The 25,140-nt window shown below is 42.5% G+C and overlaps 1 protein-coding gene and 1 long non-coding RNA gene across 5 annotated transcripts in view; one reads left to right on the top strand and one right to left on the bottom strand.

Annotated features, from left to right (window-relative positions):
- mkln1 (muskelin 1, intracellular mediator containing kelch motifs) overlaps positions 1-14,027 on the bottom strand; it is a 33,950-nt gene extending 19,923 nt beyond the window's left edge. For 2 of the 3 annotated variants that reach the window (XM_040050668.1, XM_040050670.1), the window contains exons 1-8: positions 13,895-14,027; positions 12,802-12,871; positions 7,420-7,562; positions 6,783-6,871; positions 6,592-6,701; positions 3,103-3,295; positions 2,891-3,007; positions 2,589-2,654 (exon numbers count right to left, since the gene is read on the bottom strand). In XM_040050668.1, coding sequence (XP_039906602.1) covers positions 2,589-2,654; positions 2,891-3,007; positions 3,103-3,295; positions 6,592-6,701; positions 6,783-6,871; positions 7,420-7,562; positions 12,802-12,871; positions 13,895-13,974 — 868 coding nt within the window. In that variant the 5' untranslated portion in view covers positions 13,975-14,027. The remainder of the gene's footprint in view (positions 1-2,588; positions 2,655-2,890; positions 3,008-3,102; positions 3,296-6,591; positions 6,702-6,782; positions 6,872-7,419; positions 7,563-12,801; positions 12,872-13,894) is intronic. The other variant, XM_040050669.1, reaches the window with a different exon arrangement.
- Positions 14,028-19,089: 5,062 nt separating this feature from the next.
- Positions 19,090-25,140, top strand: part of LOC120745638 — a 60,301-nt gene continuing 54,250 nt past the window's right edge. The window contains exon 1 of one of the 2 annotated variants that reach the window (XR_005698683.1): positions 19,090-19,575. This is a non-coding gene — a long non-coding RNA (uncharacterized LOC120745638). Of the gene's footprint in view, positions 20,595-25,140 lie in introns of both variants that reach the window. The other variant, XR_005698680.1, reaches the window with a different exon arrangement.

The following is a 25,140-nucleotide window of genomic DNA, read 5'->3' as shown; positions in this document are numbered from 1 at the left end:
GAGGAATGGGCCAAAATACCAGCTACTGTGTGTGCAAACCTGGTAAAGACCTATAGTAAACGTTTGACCTCTGTTATTGCCAACAAAGGTTATGTTACAAAGTATTGAGTTGTATTTTTGTTATTGACCAAATACTTATTTTCCACCCTGATTTACGAATAAATTCTTTACAAATCCTACCATGTGGATTCATGGATTTTTTTTCCACATTCTGTCTCTCACAGTTGAAGTGTACCTCTGGTGCAAATTACTGACCTCTGTCATCATTTTAGGTGGGGGAACTTGCACAATCGGTGGCTGACTAAATACTTTTTTGCCCCACTGTAAGCCTCGAAACGGCTACAAATGAGCACTTGGAATGAGGCAAATATATGTAATTATATCCAATAATTAATAATTCTGCCATAAAGCAACATTTGAAAGTCCATAACAAAAATGTTATTTTGTATCATCATCTAGAGGCCGAGCTAAAACTACAGAGCAAATCAACATTTCTGCAAAAACAGCCTCCGTGCCTTCCTGTCAGTCCATCTTTTTGCTGACTGCAGGTCTTGTCAGATGAAGGCAGCTAGCATGACATGAGTATGATTGGTTTAGTTTGGTTGGCACCATGTTTGCATTGCAAACTTCGACCAGCTGGCGTGGGAGCTGAGAGCTGCTGACATCCTCAGCTCAACATAAGACAAACTGGTTTCCGCTGACATGTTTCAGGTGTTAGTTTGTGTTTTGTTAATCACATTATTAACTAGGGCTGCTCGATGTAACGATATATATCGATGACGATATAAAAACGTCTGTCGTTTCATTTTACACTATCATTTGTTTTGTGGTGTCACAAAATAAACTGTTTACAGTAATATTTTTTCATGGTTCTGATGGTCACTGTAGTGGCTATATTAATTAAAGTTCTCTCTTTCTCTTATATTTAATATAACCACACTACGGACGCACAAGCGCCTGTTTTCATGCGTTGTCGTTAGCAACAACGACGGTAAAACCATCGCGTGTCCACTTGTTTATGTTCCACATAAACCTTTCACAATAAAGTTCAAGATCCTGTTGAGACTTTTCAAAATAAATGGAATCACGTGAAAGAGCAGATTATTTACGGATGAGAAGTAAAAAAGAGCCGCCAGGTGCTAAAAAAATAAACCTTAGACTCAAACGTCAGAACAGGCTTCTCCCCGCAGCACGCCGTGTAATAAATACTCACAAAGAAAACGGCGGCCGTTACAACTTATGTCTAAAAATGTATCGTTTCATGCATCGGCTAAAACACTCGACTCCAGCTACACGACGCCCAGCTGGAAACACTTCACCAAGTCGAGCTGCCCGAGATTCACAGACTTTACAGAAAATGTTACATTTTTGTGATTTATATCGTTATCGGACGACAGATGTCTTATATCGGGATATGAGATTTTGGTCATATCGCACAGCCCTACTATTAACTGCAGCTTTCCACGTGTCACGCTATAATAACTCCCACCATGTGGCAACTGTCTGAAAGGACTCGAGGTTCATGTGATAGAAATATAATTTTATATGGTATAAGTTTATTGTTAAATTACTGAGTAAAATATATTCATCAACTTTGTAAGTGTACTGTTAAATGTTAAATCTACTGCATTCTTTGTATTTTGCCTCCAAGCAGCCAGACTGTCATTTTTTAAACTGTTGTCTTGTGCAAGCTTTCTAAAAGGTCTTTCAGAGTTTTTCTTTGTGTTTGTATTGTTTCATGTAAATTGTTGTAATGACAAAAAAATGTCCAAACCAACAGGCTTTACTGAAACACAATCAGTGCAGCCTCCCACACAACCACAACAAATGCTGCACATCATCCAGAAACCTCAGGAAAACCCTGGATAACCAAGTGTTCTGTCCCTTTGTGCCTCTCATGCCGTAAACATTTACCAGATAAGCTGTGTGTTCAAATAGAGAGCGGTTCATCATAACCAGAATGTACAGTACAAATCCCAACAGCCAGTAAAGGGACTCAGATCAGGGGCTGTGACGCCATAGCTTAACTGGTCCTTCCTTGTGTTTAAATAAATAAAACAAACTCCTTGACAAGAAATTCTAAATAAAATAAAATAACACTAATTACGAGAATGTAAACGATATCAGGCACCGGACAGAGAAATCACTGGGGATGTCCTGCACCACGACTCCTGTGGTGGGACACAGAGGTCAGTGTGTGCTGCCTGATGCAGAGCAGAGATGCTGCCTTCTCCCAGCTCATACACGAGCTGCAGACACTGCATCACTCAGTCTCACATACACACACTAACAATGCAGGCTTTTGTTTTTCCTGGCAGCCAGCAGGGAAGTACACTGCCAACAATGTTGTCAGATCCAAGGGTTAAAATTAATTAATTCATTAAAAAGCAGCGGTGCGTCTGTCGAAACAAAAGCCGAGATTAATGTGTTTTTACAAATAGAACGGTTTGGTTGGAAGGAGAACGTTCGAGGTGGAGGAACTGTGGAGGGTTCATTTGATTAAACGGCAGCAGAGCTTTGCGAGCTCAGTGTGCATAGGAGGACGTGAGTCATAGCCAAGTCATAACAGTGCGCTGTGTGAGTCTCACCAGTTTGGACGTCAATGACCATTTGATGTCCTCCCCTCATCCCCGGCCTGTTGTCGTCACCGTCACCTGCAAAGAGAAAAGGAGGATGGAAAAGACAAAGATGGAGTGTGAGCGTGGGGGGGGACAGACGACGAAGCAGAGAGGTGAGGCGTGGATCAGGCAAAATGGGGTGGAGCGAAGGGATGGGCGGGGCAGCAAACAGACAAGAAAGACAGCGCTGCTTTAGACAGGTGGCAAAGTTGTCAGCATGTATTGAAATGTGTGATAAGCGGGAACATTTCCCACTGGAAAGATGGTCTCACTGTTCATGTCGTCGCGGTTGATTTCTTGGGCGCTTGTACCTTTGTTGCATTTGGGGATGATCTGACTCCACCTGGGCTTGTACTCCTGCTGGCTGATGTACTGGTTAAACAAGCCATCTAGCAAGAGGACACATGAATCAAATATGAGAAAGAAAACAAGCGTAATCCCATGAGCATTTCTCTCAGTCAGAACAAACACTATGGCTGCATACCTCTCACAGCTTTGTCTATCAGCTCCTCACAGGCATCAAAGTCTCCTTGCAGCACCAGTCGGTCGTGCAGGTGGGTTAGCATGGGGTGCTCCAGAGCTATTCGAGTCTTCTTCTGCAGCGACTCGAAGGCCTCTGTGTAGTTATGCTGTCGGAAGTGCTTCAGGCAAAGGCGGATGGCTTCCTGTTCTCGGTACTATAAGGACATGATGGAGAGCAAACTGATGAGTTCAAATCACTGCACGAATGCTTGGACCACACCCGACTCAGCATCAGGTCTATCAAACACGTGTGAAACCAAATGACACTGAAGGTTGAGTATTACGCCTCAAAGCTTTTTTAAAAAACAAAAACAACGCAGCGCATGATGCCACCAGTCTAGTATTTGACATTATACTGCCTTCACACGTATATGAACTCAAGCGACGTTCGATTCTTAATCCATACGGTGGTTATGAGCATCGTGTTCCAGAAGCGCATTCGTGAAGTCAGACACAGTGATGCTGGACGAGGCCTGGCTCCCAGTCTCCACTCCAATTCATCCTAAGGGTGCTTTTTTGGGGTCGAGGTCAGGATCTGTGTAGGCCAGTCAGGTTCTTCCACACCAAACTCCCTTATCCATGTTCCAACAGGACGGCGACATCCCCAACTGTTCCCACAAAGTTGAGAGCATGAAATTGTCTAGAGTGTCTTGATTTGCTGAAGCATTAAGAGTTCCTTTCACTAACGGGCTGAGCCAACAGTCCCACCCCACAATCCCCCTCCACCAAGCTTCATACTTGGCAAAACGCAGTCAGACAAGTAGCATTCTCCTGGCAACCACCAACCCAGACTCATCCATCAGATTGTCAGATGGAGAAACCTGAATCATCACTCCAGAGAACACGTGTCCGCTGCTCTATAGCGTCTAGGGGTGGGTGCTTTGCACCACCGCACTGGATGCTTTACAGTTGGAGGACTAGATGCAGCCGCTCAGCCATGCAAACACCCGACAGGTGTAGTCCTGCCAAAACCTGCAGGATACTGTTGTTCAGAGCAGCGGCTACTGTCGTCCTGTGCACGACTGGTTCATATAGTTAGCTAAATGTTTCTGCCATTGTTAAGGGACCGGTGTATCTGTGCATTGGTCCTACACAAAGCGTGTGCACTGAACCATGTTGTGGCCGTGTACTGTCACAAGGAGGCAGCATCAAAAATATATGGAACATTGAGTCTCTGGGAAATTCTTTTTGCTGTGTGATGTCGTTGGTCCTTCAGCAGACTCTGAACAAGACAGAACATCTAAGTTACAGCTTCTTTTAGTGACATGAAACTGAACAAGATATACATATACACACATATACATGTATATGTGTGTGTGTGTGTGTGTGTGTGTGTGTGTGTGTGTGTGTGTGTGTGTGTGTGTGTGTGTGTGTGTGTGTGAGTGAGAGAGAGAGAGAGAGAGAGAGAGAGAGAACAAACTTTGGACAAACTGCCTGAAATGTGTTAACAGAGACATTTTGGGGATTTTGACTCAGTCCGTGCTCCAGATGGGTTAATTATTAATCGTGTCAGTCGTGATGACGGCACATTAACACTGACAGCATTAAAAAAATATACAAAGTCGCGAATTTTGGATGAAAGGGGTAAACCTAAGGATGTACTCAAAGCGGTGTGCTGCTTGTGCAGATGTAAAGTGCGAGCAAAGTACTCAAACACGACTAACTTGCATGAGCATCTACACGTCCACCATCCGGCGGAGTATGCTACGCTATCACCAGCGTCTGCAGCTCCATCAAGCATTTGGGCGCACTCTGAGATGTTTAAATAAACAGCTGTATATCGGCTATAATTTGTAAACTAAAGTAAACTGGAAACAGCTGAACTAGTGAAGCAGCAACAAACCACATGCACAGATATGTTGATGGTTACGGGTCAGGGAAGGAATGGCTTGTGTTAGCACTGTTAATGTTAGTCACTAATCCAAAAGCACCACACATTTAGAATAGAATAGAATAGAATTCAACTTTATTGTCATTGCACATGCACAGGTACAGGGCAACGAAATGCAGTTTGCATCCATCCAGAAGTGCTTTAGTGATATAGATATATTACAATATATATTAGCAATAATATAGATATGTGAGTATATTACAGAAATGGGTCTATTATGGTATGTTATAATGTACACGGTATGAAGTATGTTGTGAATATTCTATAACTATAAGTATGTACAGGCTGTAGTGAGTACAAGCTATGTACAGGCTATGAACAGGATATAAATATGAAAAACTATACAGAATATGAAATAAATAACTTTACAGAATCTGAGATATACAGCTATACAGAAATGGGAACTATGCAAGTTGTAAACAGTTGTAGGATTAAAGATTATCGAATGTACAGAATGATTATTTACACAGAGCTATACAGTAGTGCAGTTAAGATAAGTGAGATATGTAGATAATTTCTACAGAGGCTATATAAAGTGCTGGTGGTTGTGAGTGGTGGTTCAGTCCATGTTATTATTGTGTGTTTGAGGGTACAGTTGTCCATTGTGGGTGTGTGTATGTTCAGTCCATGTTTTAACGTGGGTCAGATGTCATTTCAGCAGTTTGTTAGTTCTTTGTTTGCAGGAACCTCCCTGATCAGAACACGGCTGCTGCTGGTTAACTCGAACGGTAGCAGGTACAGTTTTTTTATATTCTTCATGTTGTAGTAAAATATACAAGAAACGATGTGGTCGTGAGAAGCACGGGTATAATGTCCCGGCTCCATCATATGCAAGTTTAAGCTAGCAACAAATGTACAGCAGAGACCACACGATACCACTTTACAGCAACATTAACTCATGTGAGCAGGTAGGCGGACGATGAGAATTGTCAGCAGTCTGGAGATATTTTAAGACAACAAAAGTAAAGGAGCCTGCCAGCTCGGCTCTGCTACATCGTCAGAGGAGGAGGACGACTGAGAAAAAGTTCATTTGTCTCATGTAAAATATCTAAAGTCCTAACCAAACGCAAACTGCAATGAGTCTGCTAATGTGTGTGGAAGCAAATGGTGACAACCGACACTGGAGACATCACGGGAAATGTCCAGAGACAGACAACCAGCGGGAGAAACCAAAAGAAACTGCAGCTCTTTGCCTTTACAGGATTAGAACATAAATTTAAGCCTAAACTCGAATCAGCAGATAAAAGCAGGTTTTTCTTTGCTTACATTTGAAAGGCATGGCCTAAAATCCACAGAGGCCAAACTATCTTTTGTAATTAAGTAATAAACGACAATATTCATAAATTACATGGAATCCAACACATGAATTTAAGACAGAAGTGAAACTATGTGAATGCAATTAAAGAAACTGTCCCAGAGACAAACTGAGTTTGTGGGTTTCCAAATGTAATCAGCACCTCTGACGTCCCAGAAGTTTTCATTCAAGCTGATATTACGCAGGAAGGCAAATCCACTCTTCCACCTCTGCCCCACCCCTCTAACATCCAGGCTGAGGCCTACCTTGCTATACCAGTTAAGGCAGGGCTGCACCACATCTGGGTCTTCAATTCCATGCAGCTCAATGTACCAGATGCTGAAGTTGAAACTCGGACCCCAAGACATCAGAGGCACTGAAGTTAAACAAACAAGTGGTAAGAAGTGTTAACAGCAACAAACACATGACAACACAAAGCGTGCCAAACTGCTCTCACCTATTTTGACAAATCTGCAGGGGAACATCTGCTCGTCGATCTTGTGCTTTAAGGTGAACGTTTCCTTGTTGTAGTCATTCTTAAGGCCACTGGCAGATGGAGAAAGACAATCAAGATGACACAGCTGTTTCACTAATCCTACTGGTGAGTTGAGATACCGACTGAATCCATTTGCTGGACAGCCCTCCACCTCTGGCAGCTAACTAGACTTCATGTGTGGCCTTGCAGCTGCAGTTCAGGCTGTTAACAAACATGCAGCCTGCTAATGCAGCTCTTCAGCTGGATGGACTCATTTGCCAGTTGCAGGTTCTCCAGAAACAATTTGCAACAATTGAAGTTGCACATTTACAACTACTACAATCCTCTGTTCTTTGAATTTGTATTTATTGAAGTTCAAATTCAACATAACACCTGAGGCAATTTGTTACTTAAGACAATTTAAAAAAAAAAAAAAAAAAAAAAAAAAGAATCTGTTCAACCAGTGAATTTCTGTCAACTAGAAGTCGTCTCGACAGCCACAATTGAGAGCACTTCTGATGGCACTGTCATTCTCCTGGTATTGTGTCTACCAATAAAGACACTACAGGACCAGACAAACACAGAAACATGTCTCCCTGAAGCTACAGGGGCATCTCACCTGGACAAAAGCTCGGTCATGTTTTCTTCGCTCATCCCACCAAACACTTTGAACTTCTTCAAGTTGCACACATGAGTCTTCTCATATTTCCCAAAGGTGATGCTCTGAACAATTGCTGGCCTTTCCAATTTTAAGATTAAAAACTGTGGAAAGAGATCAAGACAGGTGAAACGGACTGCAAGCACAGAACAGAGTTATGACGTATTTAGTGCTTGTAGAGAGCTCCAGGAAATTTGCCTGCAATTATGCCTGCCCTGTCGCTGTGAAGGGATTCTCTCATTATCTAAACGACTACAGCATCAGGTAAGTGGCAGCACACACTATGAACTGCATCCACATGTCACTGGTGCTCTAACAAGCCAAGACATCAAATGACAATCCACCCATGGCCACAGGCCACAGCACCGATTAAACAGGAAATGTGAAAACATTTAAATCCACAAAGACCAACATGTTCACATCCGCTGTGAAAGCATCAATATCAATCTGAAATGAAGCATTAATGAAGCACACAAACTCCCCACCTTTATGGTAAATAAAAAAGTAGCAATACTGAGTTGACTTTCCATTTTGTGTTTGTAATGAGATAACGTGTGATGAAACAATGGGCTCCTCTCATCACCCTCCCGTGACGACTCACATCCAAGGTTATAATTTACTCACCAGTAATTTGGCACACAGTTTTTTAATTAGTCGATGGAGGTGGGGGTACGCTACTGATTTGAACATCATGTTTTGGACAATGACACCAGTTTGAATTTAACCCTTTAAGACCTGCCATAGAACCAAGTCCGCCAGAGCTTATAGTATATTTTTACATGCTGTGGAGCCATTTTTGGGAGCATTTCAAGTTGCAACCATTACAGCCCAAATTTTAATAATATGTCTGCATGTCTCCAACGTGTCCAGAACTCTGCAGCCCGTATTATTTCTAGGACTTCTTCTACCCACCACATCTCCCCAATCCTGAAGCAACTTCACTGGCTCCCGGTCAAATTTCGCATCCATTTTAAAATAATTCTGTATACATTCAAGGCTATTCATTCTCTCTCTCCACCGTACCTCTCTGACTTATTACAGATGAAGCTCCCATCCCGCTGCCTCAGATCTTCATCTTCTCTTTCTCTCTCTGTTCCCTCTGCTCGTCTGATCACAATGGGAGGGAGGGCCTTTAGCTGCTCTGCCCCTCGACTTTGGAATTCCCTACCCCCGGACCTCAGAAATATTAGTTCATTCTCTCTTTTTAAGTCCACCCTCAAAACTCATCTGTTTAAAATTGCCTATTCTTAAATTTCTGTATGTTTTAACTTTTATCTTTTATTTTTATCATTGTGTATATTTCCAGTTTTTATCTGTTGTACAGTGTCCTTGGGTGCTTTGAAAGGCGCTATTTAAATAAAATGTATTATTATTATTATTATTATTATTATTATTATTATTATTATTATTATTATTATTAAGTACATAGTAATTACATAAATTGCGAAAAACTACAAAAACGTATCCCTCAAAACTGTAAATACAAAAAAGTTGCACAAAATAGTTTCCCACCACAAGAAATTTATTTTAAGTGTCTTCATAGTTTTATTTTTGAAATACACCAATTTTTATAAACTGCAGGAAAAACGAAAATAAATATAATTCAAATTTGCAAAAAAAAATAAAGAAATAAAAATCCCACAAAATGACGTCACTTCCGGTTTCGGGCAGGTCATGGCGGACATGCGATAGTTCACGCTGATGGACGTAGGAAGTGTTACAAACAGCTGATCGGATCGGCAAAACCTGTTTCTGGAATATTGTTTTTGTTGCTGCAAGCGCTTTTTATGCAGTTTTTTTTAAGCTATATGTGAAAGGAAACTATGACCGAGGACAAGCTGATGGCATAAGATGTAAGTACAACTCCTCCGGTTTCATATGCAAAAAAAAATTATTGCGCTAGCTTACGTGGTTGCAGTGCTACCGGGATTTAAAAATAGTTACGCAAAACGGAGCGTGCTGCTCTGACCGGCTTTAAAGGGTTAAAAACGTATCCCAACGCTGAAGGTTTCCCTGTGGACGGTGAGCTACATTGACCTGCTGCTGTCAGTGTGGATTCGTGTGAAAATGCTTCCACTCTGGGATTCGATCATGTGGTTTTCAGAAGCAGCACAAATGAACAATCTTAGTGTTGTTTTCTTTATGAACAGATCCCATCGGCAAGGATGCAATCTCCCAGGGGGAGGACAGAATGCCCCCCAAGCCCCAAAACTGTTTAGTTTATGCTCCACGTCTTATAAAAAATGGAAAGAAATGTTCTGCATCATTTCTCATGGGGAACTGTTACTTTAGATTGACAAATCAATTGTTTAACCAGCAGTTTTCTACCATCCAAACACCGCCTACTCCTACTCTAAATTACAGGCAGATTCCTGCAGTTTTCCTTCATTTAAAGCATAAAGGACATACCTGAGCTGCAGAATTATTAGAATTTGTGAAGCCTGCGTAACACCCAGCTGCTGTACTAGAAACAGAGTATTTTGAGTCTGGGGTGCTCAGTCCTCCAAGTGAGTGGTTAACCATTGTTTTGCAATGTTTCACTTCCTCTTGTCAGTCAATGCAAACTTTCAGATTTAACCTCAAAGTCGTGCAACACTATCTATGACGGTGTTGTCAAAGGGAGTCAATGAGTTCAAGAGAGAGGAAGGCAAACTTTTTCTTTCAGAAGTGTGAACGTAAACAGTTGCTGTTGCTGCTCACTGCTAGGTGGAACCTCCTCATACAGCTGCAAGATAAAGTTAGTGAACTCTTTGGAATTGAAGCCTTAAAGACGAAGCCTCCTGCAGTCGTGCTGCTGTTCGAGGACCCGTCACAAACCTGGATAAATGGGAAGGTTGTATTTGGTGTGAAATGGGGATCCGTGCACTGTGGTAAACCCCTGGGAAATAAGAGAGTAGCTAAGAGTAGCTAATCTACATCGTCTGTGTAGGCTCTCAGTCATCCAGGCCATAGTTAAAATTAGGGCTGTTCGATTTAAGGAACGACATATATCTAATGACGATATGAAAACGTCTGTCGTTTCATATTAAGCTATCATTTGTTTTTTTTTCATGGTTTTGATGGTCACCGTAGTGGCTACATTCATTCCTTAAAGTTCTCTAACCTTACTCCTAAACGAGGGGCTCCCTCTGTAACATATGGTTTGTTTATGTCTGACACGGACCAGAAAACTGTAAAATTATGCAGGAAAACGAACCCCAACTCAGACTAGGGCTGTGCGATATGACCAAAATCTCATATCCCGATATATATATATATCGTTATATCGAACAGCCCTACCTCAGACTCAAACACGACAAACCTTTTCTTACACCTACGCAAGAATCATGTGAGGGAGTTTACGGATGAGAAGCAACAAAGAGCCGTCAGGTGCTCAAAATAAACCTCAGACTCAAAGGTTAGAGCACGCTTTGTAGTAAATACAAAGAAAATGGCGGCCGTTACAGTCAAAACACTCGACTCCAGCTACACGACGCCCAGCTGAAAACACTTTACACAAGTCGAGCTGCCTGAGATCCACAGAATTTACAGAAAATGTGAAATTTTGTGATACATATACCGTTGTCGGGGCGATAAATGTCTTCTATCAGGATATGAGATCTTGGTCATAGCGCACAGCCCTAGTTGAAATAGACCCAGACCATGATGCTTCACATGCGAAATTTAGATACTGGCATTCATTCTGCCCAAACATAGAATCGTTTTTGCCAAAAATGTCATATTTGTCTCATCTGGTATTAAAACATTACTATTTGGGTTTTTTTTTTTAGGTTTTTCTTATATCAAGACAATTCCTATTCACTTTTTTATTATCATCTTATTTGTAATCGACAAAATAAATGTCTTTTTTGATAAGATTGATACATTTGATTGACCTAAAGTAAAAACTGATGACAGAGCTGCATCTCATCTCCTTACTATGAATTACAAACATTCACTTAATGTTTCTTATCTTTGTCCAACCCTTTGAATTATTATTTCAGTTAGTTTGTGTATAACTGACTTTTTTAAAATATCACATTTAGGCACATTCACACTTGCTGAGAAGCTTTAAATCCACTCACTACTCTTACATCAACTTGAGTAACTGAGACCTGACTTAAAACCATGTTACATTCAGGCAGATCAAGGTCAGCCTTGAGATACTCCATGTACTGAGCACTCAAATATAAACAAGCCCAGCAAGACACTGTAAGCGAGGCCAACCCCCCCAAACAACTGAAAGCATAGATATGCTTCTCAGATGACTTTACCATTCAGTTAGAAAACAACACTGTGTAAATAAACATTAATAGTTCTACTGAACAACATTGGATTCATTTTTATTAAACTGTAAAACACAAACGGCATAAACTGTTGAGAATTCACACCTGCAAGAAAAATAAGTTTAACAGAGTGAATGAGAGTGTGAGAGTGAATGTATAATGGAATTGTAAAGCGCTTTGGGTGCCTTGAAAAGCGCTATATAAATCCAATCCATCATTATTATTATTATTATCATCATTATTATTATTATTATTATTATTATTATTATAAGGAGGAAAAGCACCAGACATGATGAATGATGGTCTACCAGCAACAGCTGGAGCAAGGTCGAGCCAAAGAATGTAAGTGTTCAAGTGGAGTTACAGAAGTTGATGAAAACCCATTAAGTTAAATGCAAAGGAAGAATTCCCACAAGTGTTACCTGTTTAAAACAAACAAACAAACAAACAAACAAACAAACAAACGGTGGGCACACAGGAAGAGAAGGCAAAGGTGAGGCAGCACCCACACCTTCCACTTTCTTTTTCAGGTAGATTTTCCCTTACAAACTTCCCAACACAGCTAAGCTTTGACTACATTACACTGTTATTAATGATCATTTTTGGAATGTTTCACTTACTTTTACTTGACACGTTCAAGTACCTGCCAAACCGTTAAAGTTGTTGAGGTACGGTGACCTGACATGTAGTTACTTTTTTGGTGAGAAGGTTACAGAAAATGGGAAAATGGAGTACTGGTTATTGTATCAGTAATAACACAGACATGACGCAGAAGTGTGATTGACATGTTTTCAAATGCCCCATCTTAAAATGTCAAAATTTCCCAAAGAATTAAGAGCATTCCCAGTAAAGCAAAGGGTTTCTCAATCCCATTGGCCTCTCTGTGCAGACTGCACAGTTTCCTGTTTATGCACCTTCACAAGATGCACCCTCTCTAAAATATTAATGTTAATTAATTAGCCAAGCCAATTACCCATGAACTGTGACCCTATGAACCTACACAAATCACGACTTTCATGGACAACTGCTGTTCCAGGTCAACAAAATTAAAGCTCATCTCAACCAGAAATGAACCTACCTGTGGAGGATAGTTGCTCTCAGAAGACCACCTGGAGGACTGATCGTTAGGTTTATCCACCAAGATATTCCTAAACAAAATAAAGAGACAAGTATTTACCCACAGTGGAATACCATCCCACCAAGTGAGCAGAAAACGCGGAAAGACAGCAGTGCAAGGTTGGGCCGAATACAGGTCTGTGTGTCCTGGAAGCTTATGACAGTAGATTTATCACATAACAAAACTACTTTCTTGTAGTCACGCTACATTCTGTTAGAAAGCTCATTTAGGTAACTGTTGTTGTTAGCCAACTAGCATTAAGTCAGCTACTGCCGAACTGTTTACTGAGTGCTGAACCAGCAACAGGCGAAAGCCGCGGAACTATGGGTGACTTCGTTTATATTAGATTAAAACATGGGTGCTGGCGTGAGCGACAAGTAAGTTTTCCTTTCGTTGCAACAGTTTCAGATAGCCTATAACCAAGCTCATTAGCATAGCTGCTAAAGCAAAGCTCTATGGTTAGATAACAACAGCTAGTTGCCTACTTCAGCTCTGGAGTCCAGTTAGCTAACGTGGACGTTCGTTTTTCACGTATTAAGATACCGAAGTGTACACTACGTAATCAAAGCGTAAAATATTATACAGCTGTGACAACGGAAGTAACAAAGAATGATCTGGGCGTGTTCCAATGCCAAGTTTTCGGGGTTGTCACTCTTGAATAATATAGCTATAAGAGAAGAATACACCATTCAGTTGCTTTGTTTACGTTTTGAGATAACGCTCCAATTGATATCCTACACTGAAGTGGGAAACTGTCCCTTAGTTGCCCACACATTTCACAGAAATTACTGAGCGTCATTTCATCACACAGAAAGTACACCGTAAGCTATTGCTTCCAACAAACGTTTAGCGGAAAAACAACATTATCATTATCGGGCGGCTAAATATCCGAAACCAAACGCCCCACACGGTAGCTAGCGCTAGCTTGCTCGCAGACAAGCTAGGCCAGTCGCGCAGGGTGGAAGAAACACAAGTGCGCCGAGATGACAAAAGACCACCTTCCACCGCAAAACCTAATGCATACGCTGGGCCAGAGGATGGGAAAGATACTCACTCAGGTAAATATGTAGACGAGTAAGAGCTCCATTTAAAAACGCTGAAAGTGAGGACTCTGCTCTCGGGAGCGACAGCCATCTTGTTGCAGAAAATAACAGACAGCGAGAGGTTAGCAAGGAGCGAATATTGACAGCTCTTAAAGAGACAGTACACATATTTGTGTTGTTTACGAAGCCTCCTCGGTAGCATGAACACACTGCACGATACAGTTATCACGTCAGCTCTTCATATTCATCGTAACAAAACTCGTATTTTTTTAAATTATCATTTTTTCCAAATATCATTACAGCTGAAACATGTTAACTTCCATCGATAAAACATAAAAAGCGAATGATAATAAAATAATAACAATACCTCCATCACATTAATGTGCTTTGAGGCCACAGGCCAAAATGATCTTCTACAGCCCCGTTCCTAAATATGTACATCAGCCCTAATTACTACACAGCTACACACACACAGCTACTGGAAGTCGAGTTAACCAAAACTCTTTAAACCTGATCCATAAGTAGGGGTTTCGAAATTAATGCATACATATAAATAGAATAACGACTCCCACAGAAATAATCAGCCGATCATATAGTATCATACAGTTGACTGCAGTGTTTCCTTTTTGAGACAAAGACAGCAGTGTCCCTTTCCAAACAGCGTAGTGTTTTACTATATGTGAAGTCACTGTAGCTTAGAGAGTGGGTGAGTCATCTGGTGACTAATGCGCTTTATTCCGGTTAGACAAAGCTACTCAGCCTCCTAATTTGCAGCATACACTTTGAAAGAAGATGACTCGACATTTTTTCATCTTGAAAAAATGAAAGGGCACTTTCAAGACATAATTTATAGCGTTTAGCTCAAAGCAAGACGCACAATCAACTACATACTGGCTTAAGCCAGTATGCCAGTATCAACTACATACTGGCTTAATGTCATTAAGCCAGTATGTAGTTGATTGTGCGTCTTGCTTTGAGCTAAACGCTATAAATTACCTCCACGAATTAACATACAACTGCTCACAGCTGCCATAACGTCAAACACTGGTTTTCTTGACCGGTTATGTTGGATCACCACAAGCTGCTCTGCTGCAACTGGACATTTTACTGTCAGTTGACTGAAGACACTCAAAAAGGTCACATGGCAGCTAAGTTCTGTAACCGGATGCTTGTTTTTAACAGATATCTGTGCCGACCTGAGAGCAACACTTTGTAAAAATGTAGAAAATAGTCTCTGAGATCAAAGTGATACCATCATAATACTCGCTCTGTACCAACTAACACTCCAGATCTATGAATAGTTTGGGCTGGTTCGCTCTGCCCAAAGATTTTAAAGGCCAGACCCCGGAAAGCGCTGGTCACCTGATAAAGCTGTTTCCTCTTGCTTTAAGTATCCTGGTGCCTTCACGTCATCCGATGTTTGTCTCCATGCACCTTGGAAGTAGGTGAAGTTGTGCCAGAATAATTTGTTGCTATCAAAGATTTTTTTAAAGCAAAGTCTCAGGCCTGACAGTGACTGTCAGGGGATAACACGGTGCATGGGACTGTACATATGGAGTGCTTTTCTGCTCTCGCTGAACATCGAACAGCACTTTGCACTACGAGCCACATTCATCCATGGACACAGAAGCTTTTCTAACAGTTACACACATGCTGGAACACTCCACCGGGGATAATGTCAGCATCTTGCCAAGGGCACTTTCAAGACATGGGCTGGAGAATGTCGGGGATTGAACCAGTGACCTTCAAACCAGTTGCTGACCTGTTCCAGTTCCTGCCTATTTAGAAGGAAAGCTGTAGCATTCATATGGGCCTCATTCGGCACATGGTTTTGTAGCAAACAGTTGGTGCAGTGAGTGCTCTCGCCTCTGGCAGCCTAGCTAACCCTTTTGTGGATTAACCAACCCTGCATATATCAGTCAGCTGTATCCTCGTCCCCCTTTGTTCCCCATTCACTTCACACGTTGTTTTATTGTCCATATCAGTTTGAGTTGATATTCAGTTGTTGCAGCATGCACTTGCTATCATGCAATTCAAGTTTTTTCAGTCTATTTTGTTCTTAAAAAGAAATCGAAGCTCATTTCCAGAGCGACAGTTAAATGGTGACTAAAACAATCAATACAAATTGTTGCGATGATGTTATTGTCTTGATACGGCTGTGTGACAGGCAGGATGCAAAACACTCAGAGGAGAGGCTGCTTCATCGCAGAAGCATCATTTTACAAAACCAAAACTAGAAACTAATAACAAAGACAACGGGAAACCTGGAAACTACGGACAGCAATCTCAGGGACGCATGGAAGGAGAAGCACACAGCGTGGAGCGAGGACGAAACACAGGGCTAAAATACACTGAGGGATAAGCAGGGAATGGGACACCGGAGCAGAGCACAGCTGGGAGGAATCACACATAAGACAAGGGAAAGCAAAACTATACACACCGACATGAGACAGGAAGAATAACACAGAGACGCAGACTTGATCTGAACAAAAGGAACACAGAGGGACACGAATGACCGGGGAGCAAGATCAATATTAATAATGATAATAATGATGATGATGATGAAAATAAAAAAACAAAACACTGGGTCACTGACCCAGGACCGTAACAGTTATATGATGTATTTGAAATAAAACGTTTTAAATAAGTTCATAAAAGTGAAAATTGGCAATGAAAAGCTTTGCTTCAACAGCTGATTACATGCTTCATCTTTTCTAGATTGGTTACTTAAAATAAACGAACCAACGATTGTGAGTTTCGGCCTGATAGTTTAAAGTTAGCAGTGTGCGCACGGCGATGGACGTCCTGCTAGACTCGCAGTGCACTGTGGCTTTGCTGCATAAAAGCATCCACGTTTTGCAGGCTGTGTCACTCGTTCAGACGAGCACAGAGGGGGAGCCGAGAGGTGTCTTTTGTTGCTGAGAGTTGTAATCCACTCTAATTCAAACCACAGGGGGTCTGTGAGCCTCAGAGACCCTCAGACTTCTGGTATTTTCACACGGTCCCGACTGCCACCAAGTCCCTCCATCACACATCACACATAGACTTCAAAGAGCCGTATGTACTGAGCCTAATCTACTGTACTCGCTAACCTTGTGGCAGCTGCAATACACGATACCTTTATCAACCTGTGTTTATAATTTAGTCCAATATTCAACAACACCACGGAGCATCACATCTGATACGCGGATGAAGTTCTAGGCTCTCATTGTTGTCCTTAGTATTCACCCATCCACTGACAGCTATCCAGAGTCCAACATTACAGAGGGCAAAGACAACACACGCACCAAAGCTGAACAGCGAACACGAGATAATAGAGCTAACAACAGTTTTTGTCTTGTTTCAGGCGTTTTCTTCAAGTCAGTGTAAGGCAGTGAGTACTACATTATTGGTTTCTATAGCAATTTCATTAAATCAATCTCTGCAAAAACATGCTTTAAAGACATAAAGATGTACTAAATGAAAAACGGCAGCCCACGGCTACCCGACATGGCCCAGTCTGTCTTTGGAATATTTTTCTCAAATCTCAGCAAAAGTGTTAGTTTTTGATGACTCGTCCACCAGTGGACTCCATCCAGGCATGATGATGGTGTGCAGAGTGATAACAGTGTGTCTTTTAAGCACACTTCCAGCTCTTGGCAAACACTTACTTCCACTTACTAGAAATGGAAAAGGACGCTCGTCAAGTTTCCTGTGCATGGATGTAAACTGGGAACACAAGTGAGACGTGGTTTACCACTGTGGAATAACCATATAAAGTGATGGCCCATAATGTGTTACAGCCAACATTAAGCAGACAAAGAGAAACATTAGCACTGTCTCCAGGTTTGTTTCGCATCCAGTATTCATTATCCTGCGGTTCCTCGGCCTTTGCTTTCCAACAACTCTTCAGTGAAATATAGAAATCCTTAAGGAAGTGTTAATGCCTCGCTGCGTGAAGCCGCCAGTGAGTAAATGTGTTTGTTGTACACAGGCTTTGTTAGAGTGTTCCCTGCTGCCTTGGCAAGAAGCAACATAGACTGTATATAAAGGATGGCTGTGGCCACAGTGAAGTCATCCACCAGTTTATGGAACATTGGTTTAGAGCATTAGCCTTTAGAGCTGGCGCTGACTAGCTACCCAGGTGGATGAGGTGCATCTCTTAATGTGAAACTGAAAGTTCATTTTGTTTTTAAATATAACTTTATTGAATAACTTCAGTTTTTTTAAGCTTTAATGTCGTTCCAACCGTTCGGGCACGGCTGCTGTTCAGCTGTAATTAACAAGGAAGAAACGATTTTTTTGTCTCTTGGTCCTCAGTGGTAGAGTGGGGTGATGGTCACCGTGAGGGGACCCTTTACATTTGACATGGCAGTTTGATCTGTGGTAAAACTAAAAGTATTTTTCAGATCAGCTCTAAAGTCCACGACTTTTAAGTCTTCTGACTACCGTGCTGCTGGCCTCAGCTTCCAAAAACATCCTTGTTTATATTCACAACATTAGCTTTTTCAGTCAGATGTGTTAATGAGGGATTTAAACCCCTGTATTCAGCCATGCTAACACATTCACAGAGGATAAAAAAATAAAAAAATGCAAATGTAATGTAAAATAATCTAAATGTAAAGTCAGTGTAAATAGAGCAAGATTCACACAAAGTGTCCCTCTGTCCACTGACCTAGACACACAGTTTTACATCCAGTTTCGGTAATCTGCCTGTGATATGAGATCAGGTGTTTTCCCCACAACGTTAGTCACCCTGTGATGATGTCATACAGGCCATGAGCTCATTGATGGAAAAAAAAGCTAACAGAGAGCATCAGCCTGTTCATTAAGAATAACAAAGGTTACCTTCATCATCATTGTCACGTCTAATAAGGATTCTCTTTACTATCATGATAATCATTTTATTTATCATCATCATCTTTATTATAACCAGTGAGGATTATCTTCATCATCATCATCATTCTCACATTCATCACCACGACCATCATCGTTATCTTCACCAGCCAAATTTAGTTATCTTCATCGCTGCCATCAGGTTTTCTTTATCATCATCATCATAACCACAAATGGTTGTCTGACTATAGCAGTTGTCATTGTCGTTACAATAAAACACCACGCTCTATTTTCATCTTCATCAGCAGCAGCATCAACTTATCTTCATCATCATTACTGTTACTAGAGATGACCGACATTACTACAATGACCATTAGAGCCAGCGGCAAAATCTTCCAGATAAAAAACAGACAAACCCCCCAAACAAGTTATCAACCAGCCCGAGCGGGTCTGGTTCCTGCTGCCTTGCATCTTATTTCTTAATTCTCCTGGACGCGCTCTCTGTCGTGAGCGCGCCATCACGTGGGAGGTCCCTTTAAGTTTCCATCGACTGAGGCCTGAGCGTGTCACATGGACATGATATAATGAAAAGGCAGGAACAGAGTGAGTGCGCTGGGCTCTTTGCTAAAGCAGAAGGGAGCAGAAATGTACGCAGTCATCTGCCGACAGTGTAGAGGGCCAGCGGGGCCGAGCCCAACCGAACGCTGCCGATCTCGACCGGGCTGGGCCGAGCCGGACAGACTGCGCCTCATCGGACGGGACCTCTGTGTTCGCCGTTGCACCTGCCAGCTGTGACGCGCACTTTAAAAGAGGAGGAAAATGTCGCCTGTGCGCGTATCTCGCACAGTCCCGGAGCAAAGGAGGAGCGCCCTTCGGTGTGAGTGAACTTATTTCTAATAGCTCGGCTGGTGTGGGGATCGGCTCCGGGTTGCTGCCGCAGGTGCGTTTTCGCGCTTGAGTTGTGCCTGGTAGCCAGCCTGCTGTACCCTAGTGAGGACCCGCATCTCTGGGCTTTTGGAATAGTGCGTTTGTTGAAGAAAGCGCAATCACCCTGCAGGGGAGTCTTGATCACGGGCCATGTGCGTGTTTGCCAGTGTCCGCATTCCAGGTGGTGTTGCGCACATAGAAATTGAAGTTGAAGTAAACAAGTGGGCATAAGGGTTCGACTCCGGTGCTTTGAGAACGCGTTTTCACGTTGAGCATGTTGGACTGGAAACATCCCGCGCCTCTGTGGCGAACCCGAAGCTCGGAGTCGAGGTGCCAAGAGCAAGTGAAGTTGTCAGTGGTGATTTTGTGCGGCTTTTACAGCAAGATGGATTATTTGTATGTTTCACCGTTTGATGAGGGCTCGCAGTGTTTGTCAGTTCTCCAACTTAACATTGAGATGTGCCCAAAAGGATGACATTCTGTAAACTCCGAGTGTCAAACTGGCTGTGCTGGTTTTCTGGCTCCGGTGCTCATTTACGAGAGCGTCGCTTTAAAGCAGCGGTCCTATTTGTTTAATAAAGCCACCCAATTTCCCTGCGGGATGCCTGCGAGGTGCCGTCAGCGCTTCATTGTGTCAATACTGACTGGTGAGGAAAACAAGAAAACACCTGCCTGCTGCTCTGGTTATTGCGCAAACACACACACATTCCCTCTCCCTGTCCCTCAGACACACACACCATCCAGCGTTTTGCTGATTCATAACTGGGCAGTCACATCATTGTGTATATGACACACACAGTTCAAAGAGCGTCCTATTTTGGCCGCCGTCTCACCCAGAAAGGGGAAGTACTTCAATATTTTAATGCGAGAGGCTCTTCCGGAGTCGCTCTCCAAGTGTTCCAAGAAGCAGCTGATACAAAAGGCTGTCCAGATCCGATCAGCAGAGCAGACAAGAAAACCCCTAAAGACGTATGTAAACTCTTTATAATATGTAATCACGACTTATTCCAGACTGTAGTGTCTAAAATAATCAGATTCTTCCATTTCTTACTCGTTTGATATAATAATGATACAGAAGAAGTAGCAATTTATTCAAACTATTTGTTACTGTAGCACCGAAGAAGAGCTGAAATATTTTTATTAGGAAATTAACAAATTTGTCGACTGACAGGAAACTAAAGACTGATAACACCAGCAGTCTGTATTTGAAGTTGTGGACAGTTTGACTGGAACAAAAAGTCAGGTTGGCAACGCTGCCTGTGTGTCCACTGTTTCTCTTTGTTTATAGTGAAAAAGAATGAAACAACTTACAGATGGTGTTTAATTCAAGAATGTAAAAAACAGAATGAGTGCAAAAGAGTTTTTAACTTTTCAAACACTGACTGCAGTAATTATAACAACATATACAATGACACAAGTGCTGCTATGCTTCAGTACAACCCAGAGGAGATAAGGAAAACTCTTTCTTTATGATGTGACAGCGCTAGCCTAATAATTTATTTCGTTAAAAAAAGTCCAATAAGATAAACTTGGTTCTGCTTCAAGGAAGTGAGCTAAAGTGTGCTGTGTTAAAGTCCAGCGTTCTGTCCATCCATCGTCCCTCTGCTGCTTCTGTGGCTTCGTAAGACATTATTTGATTTCCTTCTTTGTTCCTGTCACAATTATCACGTCCGCTGGAGGATGGGTGCAGTATGCTGTTACGATGCATTGCTAGAGGTCGGCGAACAATCAATTTCACTTGCAATGAGCCACTTTCACAAAGCAAACCTTTAAGGCTGTGACAGGATTCCCAGCTTACACCTGTCATTAACGTTTGTATCACAGTGTTGTACTGTGGAGCATGTGGCCTGAGCTTTGCAATCCAGGGCAGACATTACATAACAGTAACACAGTGATTCTGTAGTGCACAGCGAACCAATAACAAAGCTCTGACATCATGTTTCCTCTGTTCAAATTACATCAAGTTCACTAATAATTTGGTACCGCAGGTCCTGCTCCAGTACAAACTTACGGGACTGCATCAGCTGTGATTCGTGCATCTGCCACTGCATCATTTCTTTCAAGTTCAAATGAAACCAACCAAATTCTGTTTGTTTGACTCGAGGAATGGTCGGCTTCCTGATAAACAGCATCTGCGCCCTGACAAGTATAAGCATTGTAAAACGTAACCTCTGCTGTCCTCCAGTAGTTGTATAGTAATGAAATTTGCAATAATCCCACAGCATTAACCATTAACCGCATTAATCCTGCTGTGTTTGGCCTTATTAGAACACGAGAACAAATCCATCATCCTTTTGAAGCAAACTTTCGCAGCTCTAAGCTGTTATTTCCGCCCTCGAGAGCATTACTTGGCAAAGTGAATTTGAACTGGGATTAGCCGCATGCTGGAAATGGCTGGAGTGTGTCAGTGGTGTTCAGCGGCGATAGCATGGCCTCCCTGTTACTGTGGGTTACTGTGGGTTCCTGTTTATCTGTGACTGTTTTTGTGGGTGCATACACGTGCTGACTGAAGACAGACTTTCCAATCTGCGTCACAGACTGTGCCTGACGTCTGTCAGATGTTTGTGCTCGCCTTGTCTCAACAAATAGCTCTGTTTCATTTGAATACATGTGTTGTTTTCATCCTTTCTTCTGCTAGCTTGTGTAAATGGTCAGCGCAGAAGCCGATTTGTTCAACTGCACCATCCACTGAGTCTCTTTGCTGCCACACAGCAGTCTGTGCTACTTGGATCCCCAGCATCAGAGGCTAATCTGAGAAATGTTTTTTCCCTTTGTTGTGATCTGAAGTCAATGGTGTATGTTTTTTTCCTGTGAACAATGAGCTACAGTGTGAGAGCAGCTCACACAGCCAGCTGTGAAAGTTGTGTTTCCGCTGGCTTTATGTGGTCATAATTAGCAGCTCCCATGTGACTCAGTGATGTGTGCGTGTGTGTTTGAGCCTGTATGTAAGAGCATGCCTTTGAGCAGGGGCATGCTTGTGTTTACATGACAGCCGATCAGAAAGGGAAGTGACGCGGGCGGCAGCGGAGGGGTGAGAGCGGCAGACATTATGCTGCTGCAGAGTGGGAGAGAAAGGAGTGAGAGCACGGGGAGCAGGAAAACCACAGACAGATAAAAAGGTGAGACAGGAACAAAGAAGCTAACGAGCGATCGCTTTCTTGGTTACTGCGTGCTCGCTGGCCTGCACTGTGGCTGGATCCATCGTAAACAAATGCAAACATGCAGTAAAAATGAGCCAGTGTCCATGTGGGCTGGGCGAGTGCGCATTTGATTATGAAATGTGTTTACGCTCAGCTCACTACAAAAGTAGTGGCACAGGCTTTTGTTTGTCCAGAGCTGTGCTCGTTCCTGCTCGGAGCCAACCTCCTTAGTCGCTGTTCAAAGTGACCTCATCATCTCGCTGGCCAGCCGCCCTCTCAGACTCGAGCTGACTGCAACTTACTTGTCGGTTAAATGACTTTCATAACAGCTTCAGTAATGGACACTCCTCAAATATTTCCTCAGCAAACGGAGGTCTTCCTAGGGGATGGGAAATGGACATGGGAAGATGGGTTCTCAGATGTATCTCAGGCCCAACGAGCCATCTAACACAACGAGAGACGTGGCAAAGGAATAAGCAAAATCAGGTTACTCTGCAATGAGTTTAGGCTGTGCTGACCTTCCCTGACTGACAGCAGTATTATCGAATCTGGGTCCTTCTGTGGATTCTTCATATCGTACTGTAAATCACCGATCGTGTTCCCAAGAGACTGCAGCATTCATTATAGTCAGACAAACACGAAGGTTGTACTTCAATCACCAAATCTCCACCCATGTGAGCGGCGTGACAGCAGAGGTAACTGGGTCATCACGATCAGCTGGGTTCTTCCTCTTTTCTTCCTCATGTAGTCTGCACAGCTGTGCCTGTAAATACATGTCTCTTATATCAGATGCTGACTTACATTTAATAGCAAATTAACAGCGTTCATCCCACGAGGAGCACAAGTATGCTTATTAAGTGGCGTTCTGTGATTTTACTTTAAGTAACACATTATAGTCCAACACTGGCAAAGAGAACCGGGTCTATCCTCTGTGGAGCCTGTTTTATGACTGCAGGTCAGCTCCTTTAATTATTAGTCCAGAGAGTTCATATCCAGTGTGGCTGAATGTGCTGAGCAGATGTTTGAGAAATACTTGATTTCCTCTATTAACAACTTGTCCTGCTGTAAAGCTACAATTCTAAAAATTTGGAAATCTGAAGAAACCTCTGTGGTTGGAAATCGGCATAGTTCAAACTGAGAACTGCAGATTGTTGCGCTACAATGACACTGATCTCTGGGCTCCTCGGTACATACAGCAAAGAAGCTCTGAGGAAGTAGAAGGAAATCATTTGGTGAGTTAATCATTTTGAGCCATCCACAAATGTAGGCTCTCCCAGCTTTTTACAGTTTGGGGTTGTACCATCAGAAATGTAAAGGCTTTATCCTTGAAGCTTGAAACTTCACGGTACTGCACTGCATTTCCATGACATGGGTTTGCATTTGGAGCTGGACCCAAGATGCTGCGCAGCAGCTACACACTTGTTTAACACCAGTCTGCCGCACAGAGAGACAATCATTCGCAGCCACGTTCACACCTACGGCCAATTTACAATCGCTTCTTATTTCACTTATGACTGCCGTGGGATATGCATTGTGATTGAACTGGGAGGTGGTCTGGTCAGAGGTGAGTGGCGTATTGCATTGTTGAGCAGTCTGCAGGATGGAGGCTGAATTGGCAGCGAGAGTCTGGCCCGGCACCAAGCTGCTTGGCATACAACCGGCCTGGGGAGGACGTGAAACGAAGCCTCAGCAGGGCTCGGGTAATGGAGGAGAAAACTGCCCACAGCTTTATTAGGGAGGATCAGAGAGGTAAGACACAGACGCAAATAAAAGATTTGTATTAAAAGACAAAAGTCTTATTTAAGTGAATTTCTTCTACTTCCTCTCGTTTGGCAGCGCCTCTTTACTGTGGGAACATCAGGTCTGCCTTTAACAAAGATGTAACATCGTGTGGGTAACAGCCCACTGTCCATATGTCTGCTGGTCAGAGCAATGACACAACACAGGGAAAGGAAATGTGCGGCGGGGGTGAGATATAAACACAGGAACGTAAAGAGGGAGAGTGATGGTCTGGGTCATAGATGGGCTTCAGCTGGAAGAGTCCACAAACTCTGTGCTTCTGTTTCCTTTCACAAGTCTTTCCACCTTTCCACTTCAGCCACATGCATACAACTCACACCATTTCTGCTTGCGCTGTTCCTGGATAAGGCCTTCAGATCGCAGGACACAGCAGACAGAGCTTTGCTGCTAAGCGATGACAGTAGCACAGAGCGACAAATAAAGAAGAAGAAGAATCCACACCTAAATCTTTTTTTTTTTTTTTTTTTTTGCCTGTCCCGTTTGGCTCTTTTGCCATCAGAATTGTTGTCTAAAGGCAAAGAAAGATGCCCAACGGATTTACTTTACCAAATTGACCATCCCAGCCTTGCCGTAAT

Source organism: Simochromis diagramma, unplaced genomic scaffold, assembly GCF_900408965.1.
Source record: "Simochromis diagramma unplaced genomic scaffold, fSimDia1.1 OVJJ01000131.1, whole genome shotgun sequence".
Classification (NCBI taxonomy): Eukaryota; Metazoa; Chordata; class Actinopteri; order Cichliformes; family Cichlidae; genus Simochromis; species Simochromis diagramma.
This window is presented reverse-complemented; position numbering and strand designations above follow the sequence as displayed.